The sequence below is a fragment of the Girardinichthys multiradiatus genome, chromosome 5 (genome assembly GCF_021462225.1).
Source record: "Girardinichthys multiradiatus isolate DD_20200921_A chromosome 5, DD_fGirMul_XY1, whole genome shotgun sequence".
NCBI classification, from domain to species: domain Eukaryota; kingdom Metazoa; phylum Chordata; class Actinopteri; order Cyprinodontiformes; family Goodeidae; genus Girardinichthys; species Girardinichthys multiradiatus.
The window spans coordinates 6,691,010-6,703,540 of record NC_061798.1 but is presented as its reverse complement, the minus strand read 5'-3'; the positions used below and the strand labels follow the sequence as shown (position 1 = coordinate 6,703,540).

The 12,531-nt window shown below is 38.4% G+C and overlaps 1 protein-coding gene across 3 annotated transcripts in view; it reads right to left on the bottom strand.

The window, feature by feature from the left end:
* ttbk1a (tau tubulin kinase 1a) overlaps positions 1-12,531 on the bottom strand; it is a 66,917-nt gene that overhangs the window by 28,711 nt on the left and 25,675 nt on the right. For all 3 annotated transcript variants that reach the window (XM_047365187.1, XM_047365186.1, XM_047365188.1), the window contains exons 7-11: positions 4,194-4,259; positions 3,958-4,050; positions 3,538-3,663; positions 3,294-3,448; positions 14-227 (exon numbers count right to left, since the gene is read on the bottom strand). In XM_047365187.1, the coding sequence (XP_047221143.1) occupies positions 14-227; positions 3,294-3,448; positions 3,538-3,663; positions 3,958-4,050; positions 4,194-4,259 (654 nt within the window). The remainder of the gene's footprint in view (positions 1-13; positions 228-3,293; positions 3,449-3,537; positions 3,664-3,957; positions 4,051-4,193; positions 4,260-12,531) is intronic.

Below are 12,531 nucleotides of genomic sequence, written 5' to 3'. Positions count from 1 at the left end.
GCTAAATCCAAACCTTGTTAAGGCTGATCCTGAGTCTGTTGCGATTAAAGTCTGTGTCTTCCCAGGCCTCTCCCGGCTCTCCAGCATTCTGCTGCGTAGTCGTCTCTGCTGGAGGCCGGATTGGCGGCGGAGGAGGAGCATTCTCCTGATCGCTAAAATGTTCATCCCGCAAACCGTCTTCTGTGTTTTCTCTCTGAGGATCTCCAGGAACCGGCGTCACAATGGCTCTGTAGACACAAGGCATAAATCGCACCAAGCTGTATATCACAAAGGGTAAAAAAGTTAAAGAAATGCTTGCTTTTACAAAGAAAATACATTCTGCAAACCTTCAACAAATTGAGTCTAAACTAAAACTTCAAGCAGTCATGATCAATAAATTAGTTCCAATGAGGCTCATTTGTCAGATTAAAAGTACCTTTTGAAGATAACAACTCTTAAGCAGGTATTAAACATGCTTTTCATTAAGCCCACATTTCTGTGAGAAAATTTTTTTTTATTAAACTGATGTAATATTCTGATATTAAAATCATGTTTTCATTGTAAACTAAAAATCATCCTAATTAACAGAAATAATTAACAGAAAACATCAGTCTGTGTGTAATTAAACTATAATGAGTTTCTCTTAGTGAATTGAGTTACTGGAAATAAGACATTTTTAATAATTCTCTAATTTATTGAAAATGATGAATACAAAAAATGATGAAAACAGTTAATTAATATTCTCAGAAAACCAGCTTGGTTTTCTGGTACAAGCTAAATATTTTCATGTTTTTATATCAAAAATTGTTAACCATATTGAAGGTCTTGCTTTATCCCAATACAGTGCCTTGCGAAAGTACTCGGCCCTCTTGAACTTTTCAACCTCTTGACACATTTCAGGCTCAAACATAAAGATATGAAATTAAAATTTTTTGTGAAGAATCAACAACAAGTGGGACACAATCGTGAAGTTGAATGAAATTTATTGGATGTGTCAAACGTTTTTAACAAATAAAAAACTAAAAAGTAGGGCGTGCCATATTATTTGGCCCCCTTGCGTTAATACTTTGTAGCGCCACCCTTTGCTCCAATTACAGCTGCAAGTCACTTGGGGTTTGTCTCTATCAGTTTTGCACATTGAGAGACTGAAATTCTTGCCCATTCTTCCTTGCAAAACAGCTGGAGCTCAGTGAGGTTGGATGGAGAGCGTTCATGAACAGCAGTCTTCAGCTCTTTCCACAGATTCTCGATTGGATTCAGGTCTGGACTTTGACTAGGCCATTCCAACACCTGGATACGTTTATTTGTGAACCATTCCATTGTAGATTTGGCTTTATGTTTTGGATCATTGTCTTGTTGGAAGATAAATCTCCGTCCCAGTCTCAGGTCTCTTGCAGACTCTAACAGGTTTTCTTCCAGAATGGTCCTGTATTTGGCCCCATCCATCTTCCCATCAATTTTGACCATCTTCCCTGTCCCTCCTGACAAAAAGCAGGCCCAAACCATGATGCTGCCACCACCATGTTTGACAGTGGGGATGGTGTGTTCAGGGTGATAAGCTGTGTTGCTTTTACGTCAAACATATCGTTTTGCATTGTGGCCAAACAGTTTGATTTTGGTTTCATCTGACCAGAGCACCTTCTTCCACGTGTTTGGTGTGTCTCCCAGGTGGCTTGTGGCAAACCTTAAACGAGGCTTTTTATGGATATCTTTGAGAAATGGCTTTCTTCTTGCCACTCTTCCATAAAGGCCAGATTAGTGCAGTGTACGACTGATTGTTGTCCTATGGACAAACTCTCCCACCTCAGCTGTAGATCTCTGCAGTTCATCCAGAGTGATCATGGGCCTCTTGGCTGCATCTCTGATCAGTCTTCTCCTTGTTCGAGATGAAAGTTTAGAGGGACGGCCGGGTCTTGGTAGATTTGCAGTGGTCTGATACTCCTTCCATTTCAATATGATTGCTTGCACAGTGCTCCTTGGGATGTTTAAAGCTTGGGAAATCTTTTTGTATCCAAATCCGGCTTTAAACTTCTCCACAACAGTATCTCAGACCTGCCTGGTGTGTTCCTTGGTCTTCATGATGCTCTCTGCGCTTTGAACAGAACCCTGAGACTATCACAGAGCAGGTGCATTTATACAGAGACTTGAATACACTCAGGTGGATTCTATTTATCATCATCAGTCATTTGGGACAACATTGGATCATTCAGAGATCCTCACTGAACTTCTGGAGTGAGTTTGCTGCACTGAAAGTAAAGGGGCCAAATAATATGGCATGTCCCACTTTTCAGTTTTTTATTTGTTAAAAACGTTTGACTCATCCAATAAATTTCATTCCACTTCACGATTGTGTCCCACTTGTTGTTGATTCTTCACAAAAAATTTGAATTTTATATCTTTATGTTTGAAGCCTGAAATGTGGAAAAAGGTTGAAAAGTTCAAGGGGGTGAGTACTTTTGCAAGGCACTGTATGTATATAAGATTTTGATTGTAGTGCCTGGTAGTGTTGGATGGTTGTCAGAAATGAGGGTACCCTCAAATTTCTGGATTGAGATATGAATTTAACAATAATATCTGTTACAATGTCTGAGATTTACCCAACTAACTTTTTAGCCAGCTAGTGAGGAAACTTTATGCATGGCTTTCTGATTTATTGAAATCACTATGGTGCATGGTGTAGTGGTAGAAGGGAAGTCCCATCTAAGGACGTTAGTAGTCCTTGGTGCAGCCGTCCAGGGTTCGATTCCAAATCTTCCACCTTTCCTCTATTCAGCTTCTTCTCTAGATAGGCTAAACAAATCTATTGACCACTGCTTAAACATTAAGTTGAGCTTTCGTTAGAAGGTTTTGCATCTTTTGCATGTAGAAAAATTGGAATGTTAAATTAAATGAAAGGCATGGCCAACGTATCTAATCCGAAATCACCCAGGGATATACGTTTTTGAAGCTGTGATTCACATTTAAAAGTTATTAAAATCTGAAACGTACAGCCTTTAGCCATTGCGCCACCTATTGGTGAGTGGTAGTAAATCATAGTAATGATATACTGTACATACAGTACTTAGGATCCAAAGGAAGTCTCTGGTTTCTTTGCAGTTAAGGCTACGATATGCGTTTTACTGAAGAACAAAAACAATATAAAATTGCAATAAGTCTCCCTGCTCCACATGAAAACACTGTTGCTTTGCTGCCACATTCCCTGACTGCGGACTTGAGCCCCTAATGAATATGCCACAATAATCCAGGATAAACAATTAAGCTTCACTATCGTATGTGGCTCAGGTCTGGTTTAGCAGGTGTTTGGTGGCTCTTACCCCACTATGGCGGCAGTGGGTCGGGTATTGTGCTGTGGTTGAGTGGAGGCACTGGTTGACAGCGTGGCATCACTTCCTGCCTTTTCCCAATCGAAGGGCTCATTCTCAGTTATGATTCGCTCCTTCATGCTGTTCTCAAATACTGACATCAACAACTAGAAGATAAAAAAAACAAATATAAATGTGTATTCCAGTGCTGGCATTACATCCAACAAGAGATGAATAATTTTTGCTCATGCAGTACCTGGTAGTCTGGTTTGGTGTAGTAATCCAAGGCCTGGACGTGGTCCAGGAAAATATTGAATTCGGAAGGCATGTGTTTGAGCAGCATCCTGTGGTCATAACGCTCCTTAATCTGACCGACTTGTTCCTGAACAGAAAATCCAAAATCACATATGATGTTTGCTAGAATAAATGTTATGAATAATGTTATGCAGTGATCAGTCTTTGGAAGCTGGTAATAGTTTTTAATCCTACATTTCTGTAGATCACTGTTTAGGTTCTGTACTTGGATATACTGCTCACTGATCTGTCGCCTGCCTTTGGTAGGACATTAATGAAAAGAGACACTAACTCAAATTACTCTATTGTTTTTGTTCCTTTACTGGTGTGTAAATGGATAAATTATCATTGCATTTATCTTGTTCATGTAAAACCGTCTGACCTTGTCTTTGATTTTCCGCCACGGTAGCTGTCCAACAGCAAACTCCACCAGCATGTAAAACAAGGACCACAGGTCATCATGGCGACCCATTTCCTGCAGTAGCACAAAATGATATTCCTCAAAAACGACTTGGCATTTCTTTGTGAGAACATCACGTGTTGGGATAAGTAAAAACATTGAGATCATTTTAGATCCATTTCCAAAATAAAATAAAAAATGCTGCATGTAGGACTGACCTTGTTCTTATGGGCGTTAACTGAAGCATACCGGACCGTTCCCCTGAAACCTGCCACAGTCCTCGGCTGAACACACAGTCAAGCAAAGTTAGTCAGCATTCAGATCAGCAAACCTTTAGATCACAACTCACCAGTCCATCATATTGGTTTCTTTTACATACAACAATAGCAGCTCAGAGCAAAATTGTAATCTTATGGATGAAAAGTCCCCACATCTGCTAATAATTGTAATGCAGGGGCATTTCAAATTCAACCCTGATCTAAAAATAAATGCTGTAACTGTTCAGAAACCTTCTGAGCTTGCTGTAGTTGAACTGAATTGGAAAGGGTTATTGCTTTGGCACTAAACATCATTCTGTTAGCTGTCCCAATGAGGAAGTGGACACTTGAATTGCAAGGCACTCTGGTTTATTTAGTTTCAGACATACTGACAGCACTGAAAGCAACTGAGGTACAATTGCAAACATCAGTACACACAACTGATGGCTGAGAGGCTTAAGCATATTCAGTTTTGTTTTTCAGCCAATTAAAGTGACAGCACACTTCATGTTTGTTAGCACCTCTAGTAATGATGTATAGAAAACATTAATCTGTTCTGAACATTTAAGAAAGAATGTTTTTCCAAACAAAACCACCGGTGGCATATTGTTGGTAGCACCAGGACAACACTTACACCCGTTTTCCATTGGTACCTACTCGGTTCTTCTCGGGTCAGTTCTAGTCTACACTGTTTGGTTCATTTTCTATTACAGTTGAGTACCATTTGAATGTTGGTGGGGTTGTCAATAACAAGGCAGCACCACAGTCCAAAAAATTATGTGATTTGTAGTGACACAAACACATCAACACTGGAGGACCAGCTGCTTGGTCAATGGCTGTTGTCAGACTCAGTGATAGAAGAGCCAGAGAAGGCTGCGAGCCGAAGCACTCTGGATCAGTAAAGGAGAGAAAGGGAAGCCATGGAGCGGTGTCAAACTGAAGGGTACAAGCTAGAGTACATGTGAGGTTAAGTTAACACTACCTAATGCTAGCTTGCCATACTGGCTGTATTTACAATAAGACTAGCGTAAAACGATTTATTGGTTAAATATATTAGTTGCTGTGACTAGTGGCACCGCCCTCTACCCAATCACGGATCGACATTCTTGTCACATCGTGTTTTCAGCACGGGTTGGCTCGCATGGAACCGCCAGCAGACAGGTACTAAAAGTAGTAATGTTTGGAGAACTGTTAGTAATGGAAAAGCCTAAAAAGCGAGTAGATCCAGTACAGAACCGCACTAAGTGGGTACTAATGGAAAAGGGGCGTTAGTCTTCTCCTATAAGATTTCACAAGGTTGGAGAATGATAAGTGAGGGATCTTTAATCATTCTTCTTTGAACATTCCTGGTGACAGATATGGCCATCAAAGAAGGTCAATTTTGTGACTTAACCATTTTGTTAGAAAAATCCTGGTATTTCAAAAAGTCAATGTTGCCATCCACTATAATGATATTCCTATTGCCTTTGGGGGAAAAAACAGGCCCACAGCATCACAGATGTTCATCATACTATAGTGGCTTAGTTAAATGGGGTTCTGTGTCACATAATATTACACCTCAGAAAAATAAAAAGTCACAGAAAGATGCTTGCTCAACAAAATGTTTTATCTTACATATATTTTATACCTTTATCCAATAATTGTTGCACATGTGATTCATTTAACAGTTATGTCTTAATGTGGGTGTTTTCCCCTCTAGATAAATAAATGCACTAAGATTCAAAGTTTTTTTTCAAAAATATCCAGAGTGACTGCAATAAAGGATTTATTTGTTTTAAAGGTTTTAACAGATCTTTACCAGGGTGCCAAAAATGGTTGAGGGCACCTCAATCGCCATTTCCATGTATTTTGCTCCTAAAGAGTTTTGCTTGTTTGTAATTAAATTAGCCTTCAACAATATTTCTTCACCTGAAGATGTTTTCCACTCATTTTCAGTCTAGTCCCATTTTAGAGGAACTAGCTTCTGGCCTATGACCCATTCAGGCAAAACAGGGGATCTGACCTTAATGCTGGGTTTACACAAAGCGAAGACCAAATTTGAAATTTTTACTTTGTTACTTTCAGTCTTTCACAAAAACACGGTTATAAGTTAAATCTTAAAAAACATAATACAGATAGTTTTTTTTTGCGACAACAAGCTGATTCCCAAAGAGCTATTTTGCTAAAAACCTAGCATATAGCAGGTAATCAACTGAGCAATGATCTTAATCATTTTTTCTTATGACATGACTATTCATTTCCAGTAGATAGCAGAAATCCACTGAAAAATTTGTTGATAACCGGAATTGTTTTTTTTTTTTGTTTCACCTGCCCTGACTGAAACTCAAAAATCTGATCAGTGAGTCCACTATACTAAGCAATACCTGGTTGCACTGGCAGCAACACTCCTCAATGTCAAAACTATTGAGTGAAAAAAAATCTAATTAGTTATTTTCAGTATCATAGAGATGTTTAAAATGTAGTCAGAAAAAGCACAGAGATGTTAGATGCGGTTTAAAGGAACCTCTCCTACCAAATGTCAAGACATGTCTGCTGTTCATTTAGGCTGTGGCATAGCGAGTGAGAGCAAGACTTTCAGCAGATAACAGGATAGCTGAACATATAACAAGGTAGCTGTTTCCTCCATTTGAGTTTTCAGTGTCAATCTTTTATAGAATATGATAAATTTGGAAATGTCAGGGTTAAGGTAATAATCTAAATGGAATACAGGAGACAGTTGTTTTTGAAACAATAGTTGCGCTAACTTCGGTAATCACAAATGTAAGATGCTTAAGGTGGTTAAAAATGTCCACTCTGTAATCTTTTTCTTTATTTTTAAAAGTTGTTTTACAGCAGCTGCTCTCTCACAAATCACGTCTGCTTCTAACATAAATCATTAATGAAAACTACCAAAATGAATGCTATAAAAACTATGATAAATGCTGTTGACTTTATCTTCTGATGCTATACTTTGTACAGATAGAATTGACTGAAATTAGAATCGACAAGTCAAATCAGAAATCCACAAAAAACCTCTAATCCAGCGCACATCTAGTAGTTTTCTGAAGCAAAATATTAGTAATACAGAGATGAGAAAGAGCTCAAGACCTTTTAACATTACTGTAAGGTGACGTCTAAAACCACTATTCTCCGCTTCTCGACATTTGGAGCACATACTGTACAAAATGTCGTCATGGTCAGTTACTGGACCGGATAGAAAATGGGTAAAAAAACAGGCATTCAGAAAGCCTTGAAAACTATTATTAAAAACCATTTTTTAAAAATATAAGAAAGTCTGAGCCCTTGGAAGTAAGATATAAAGACACTACTGGTAGTTTAAAACTTCTGCACAGGACTCTATATTTGGTGGAATGTTGTTTATATTGTTTATTTGTTCTTGGTACATTTTGTTCACTTGCTGGAGAAGCATTTACTGTTTTTTTTTTTTTCGTGTGTAGCACAACTTTACATGAAGTTTACACGAAAAAGCCCAGGATAAGTTTCTAAAGACACTAACTGCTGTATGGCAAATGTCTGAAAGTAAAGACACAATTATTACATTTATAGACTCTAAAGATCCATGAATGTTCTTCCCTGGTTTGGATTCATGTTTCTGATTCAAACAGATACATTTCAAGCCAAATAAAACCAAATAATAAGACAAACAGAAGCATCAGAGGAGAGTCAAGCTGCATCTACACAGCCTCCAGTTTTAGCTGAAAGCAAATGAGTTCAGTTCATAAGCAGAAAACTATAATGTTATGCTCTAGGGACATTCTACCAAGATGTTTTTTCCATACGCTCTGCAGGTAAGTGAGTGTTGGATCTCCAAGCAATCTCACTTCTAACCAAAGCTTCGTAGTGTGTGCTTGAATGGGCTGGAGCAATTTCCACCTGATAATTTTCCCTCCAGGTTGACCCCTGTGGGATAAGGAAAAATCTTCCCTTGCAGCCCTTCCTTATATTTCAGATGGCAAAAGCGGTTCTTCGCCAGCAACTCTTCCGCTGTGAGGAACACCCTCAAAGAAAATATGCGTGGACATATACTGTGCCGTGAAACTGTAATTGTTCTCTTACTGATTTCTTCTGGTTTTTATTCATATCACACATCAGTGTTTTAGATCTTTAAACTAATTGTAGTATCAGACTAAGATCACCTGAGTAAATACAAAGAGCATTTTTCTAAAGATGATTTTGTTTATTTAAGGGAATAAGTTATCCAACCAACCTGGTCCTCTATGAAAAAAGTAACTGCCACCTAAACCTTGGCAGCAACAACTGCCATTAAGCATTTCTGGTAACTGACATTTCTTTTACATCACGGTTTAGAAATTTTGGCCACTATCTTTCTGATTTTTCCATTTAGTCACATTGGAGGTGTTTCCAGCATGAATGACATGTTTATGGTAATGACAGATATTCTCACCTGTATTTAAGTTTGGATTAAGATGCTACTCCAAAACCTTCCTTTTGTCTGTTTATTAGCGCTTCAGAAGTGTCCCTGTGTGCTTCAGCTTACGGTCAAGAACTGATGCTTGGACATTCTGATTTACAAATTTCTGATAAAGAGCAAAATTCATGGATCCGCCAGTCTCTCAAAAAATTCCCACTTATGAATCATAAGTCCACAGAATATTTTCCCAGTCAGTCAGTCAGTCATTTTCTACCGCTTATTCCATAGTGGGTCGCGGGGGAGCTGGTGCCTATCTCCAGCAGTCTATGGGCGAGAGGCAGGGTACACCCCGGACAGGTCGCCAGTCCATCGCAGGGCAAGATTTTCCCAAAATCATAAAATATTTTTATGATTTTCTATGTTTCTTTCTGGTCAGCTTTGGTTTTAGCATGGGAACCCTCCCATTTTTTTCCTCTTTCTTGCTGTTGAATCATCAAAATTGAACCTAACTGAGGCAAATGAGCTCTGCAGAGCTTTAGATGTTCTGGGTTCTTTCGTGACCTTCTGAATAAGGTGTTGATGCACTCTTTGATTATAGTAGACCAGCCTCTCCTAGGAAGGTTGACCTATGTGTCATGTTTTCTCCATGTATGGATTGTGGCTCTCACTGTGGTTCGCTCGAGTCCCAAACCTTAGAAGTTGGTTTGTGACCCATTCCAGACTGAGTGATTCTATGACTTTGCCTCTAATCTTTTCTTGAATTTCTTTAGATCTGGGCATTAGGTGTTGCTTTTTGAGATCTTTTAGCCAGCTTCATGTTGTGAGACAGGTTCTGTTTAGGTTAAGTTGGGTAGTAATCCCACCTGGGTAACTGCAAAAACTCAACTCAGTTTATGTGGTTAATTGTATTTAAGTCATGATTGTACAAAGGGACTGATTTTTTGCAACTCTTTGTTGTATTTAATCAGGTTATTTTGGTCAGATAATAAAATTTGTGTAGAGGTAATAAGTATAAGTAACTAAGTGTGACAAAAGCAAAAATTAAAGAAATTTGTTATTTGTACGAGACTGTATTCTAATCATTTGTGCTGTAAAACTTATTCTCAAAAAAGAAAATAATATTAATAAATATTAATAATAATAAACAAAGTTTAAAAGGTTCAAGGATTTTTATTTCTTTGCTTTGGCCCCTAATTTAAACTGAATCTTGAATCTAAGGTTTAATGATGTGTTAGATGTGTGAAGAAATCCATCTGTGACTGATTGTTAGACATACAGATATTACCTACAGAATACAAAAAAAATCCCTTACATAAACATTTTTGTACAAAAAAAATGTTTTTCCTTTCATATTTAACTTTTAACTTGGAGGTGTTCTGGTGACGTTGCCGTGACCCCTCTGTAGCTATAGAAACCACTCACATCCCTGTGGATTCATGGAGGTGACGTAGAAACGGGAGGCATGCACGTCAAAATCATAAGTCCAAAGGAACTGTAAGAAAAACAAAAATAACACTGAAACATAAAATAACCAAAATAAAACACAGTCAACATATAAAAAGGTGACAGAAAAGTCACAGAACATAAATAACTGTTTAAAAATTAAAACAAACAAACACTTGATGGCTGGTGATCAACAAAGATGGAGCATTTGTTCACTCAGATAACTCACATAAATAACTCAGTTTGTTTACATGGATATCTGTGAATTATTAACACCGTTAAAAAATAAATAGTTTTTACAGAACCAACACCTTTCTGCATTTTCTTGTCCAACATTCATACAGGATGTTATAAAATATAACATTTACATTTATTAAATCTTTACCAAAGTCCAAGTTTAGAAGTTTATCATAGATTATGCATGATCCCAGAAAGTCTTGATTTCTGAGTTCCTGACAGAACTGAACTAATACCTATTGTTGGTCTACTCCTGGTGACTGGTGTTCGCTGGTGACCTCCAGCAAACCATGCGGCTGCAATGATCTCAGGCTGATTTCACGTGCATGGCTTGTAAAACTGTATTTTGGGCCATTTAAACCAGATATTTCCATACACTGTCTAAAAAAACACAAAACCTTTTGTCTCAGTCTGATTAGGATTACCAAACTTATTTCTGTTTGCTAATTTCCAGAATATTGAGAGATTTTTTTACAGTTCTTTACATGCAGTATATTGTTATTTGGTAAGATAACCATTTAAATTGCATGAGGGGTCAAATATGTTGGGTCCTTCCACACGATTCTTACAACAGTTTGTGGGAATTTTGGTCAGCGATCTGGTGTAGCTGAGTCAGGTGTGTAGGCTGTCTCGCTCCCACACAGCTTTACAGCTCTGCTCACATGTTTTCTATGAGATCAGGGCTACTTTGTGACTAATTTAGTGGTAGCTCAGGGGTAACTGTCCATTTGGAGTACCCATTTGTGCCCAAGCTGCTGGCTGATATCTGTGCTGATACTTAGAATGGTGCTCTCTGGCTTCCGCAAGCTACCACCTTTTTAGTCTAACAGTGTTCACTGCGGCCCAACAATTGAGATTTAGTTTAATCAGACCACAAGACATGTCTCCCAAAACTAATGTCTTTGTCTCTGAGTTCATTTTCAAACTTTAATCTGACTTTTTAATTCTTTCCATGTGGAGAAATGGCTTCTTCCTTGCTGAGTGGCCTTTAAGTCCATGTTGGTTCAGGATTCATTTCACAATGAATATTGACACACTCTTACCAATTCAGCCAGCATCTTTGCAAGGTCTTTTGCTCTTGTTTTGGAGTTGATTCACACATTTCACACCATAAAACATCTCATCTCTAGAACACAGAACCCGTCTCTTTCCTGAACTGTATAAAGGCTGCACACGTCACCAGTGTCGGGAGTAATGGTGTTACAAAGTAGTGGCGTGAGTAACTGTTAAGCATTGTGTTTGAAGTGCTGCCTTAAAATTCTTCTGCAGGTGTTTCTCCATTTAAAGCAAATGTTGTGACTTAATCTTTCAGAAGCTTAAAAGTTGTGACATCATCAAAATACATTTAGAGGCATAGTAATGTTAGTATGCACAATTGTCTATACAATTCCCTTATTATTCTGTCATTCAGCAGACTGTAATAATTTTGGTAATCCTAACTCACATAAAACAAGAAAGGTTTAGTCTGATTTAATGTCAGAGAGAAAAGGCATTCAGCTTTATGACATTAAAAAACATTTCTTTTTTTCTAGGTTTGGCCTGTATAACTGGGACTATAATTGAATATGGCTGAATTACATAATTACTGTAAGTAAAAGGCCATAGTTTTATGTGGCAGTAACATTGTTATCCATCCTTTGTTTTAGACGGAAGGGCTGACGATTATCCCTCTTACTGCTACAGTGAAGAGACAAATGTCAGCAGATGTTCTGGGTGCAGCTGAGAAAAGTGCTGTTTTCATCAATTAGGTTCCTCTGACTGGGCATGATGGATGGAAGAGACTGAGCCACGGAAGAAGGACATGAATGGGAGGGGAACAGAATGAAGAGAGTAGGTTTGGTCGAACAAGAGAGAGAAAGAACAACCCTCTTAGTTTATTGGACTGAAGCTGACTCGGGTGTAGGAAGAAGATGACTGGGGAATACTGGATGGGCGGAGGGAGGGAAGCAGGAGAGAGCAGCATTCAGAGTCTCGCCCAGTGACGCACGTTAAAGCATCAAATATTCATCTCACTGCTGCAACAGACGCAACACAACATTGCAGGAGGAAAGATAGGAAGAAATGAGAAGAGAAGAAGGTGAGGAAAGAGGAACGGAGGGAGGGGAATATTTAAGAGAGCTGGGAAGGAGGCAGAAAAAGAGGATGGAGATGGGAGAAAATGAAATGAAAGTGGAGGAGAAAGAGAACAGTGGAGGAGAGGGAAAGATGTATGCACCTCACGTACTCACTGATCTAAAAATAGTTCAA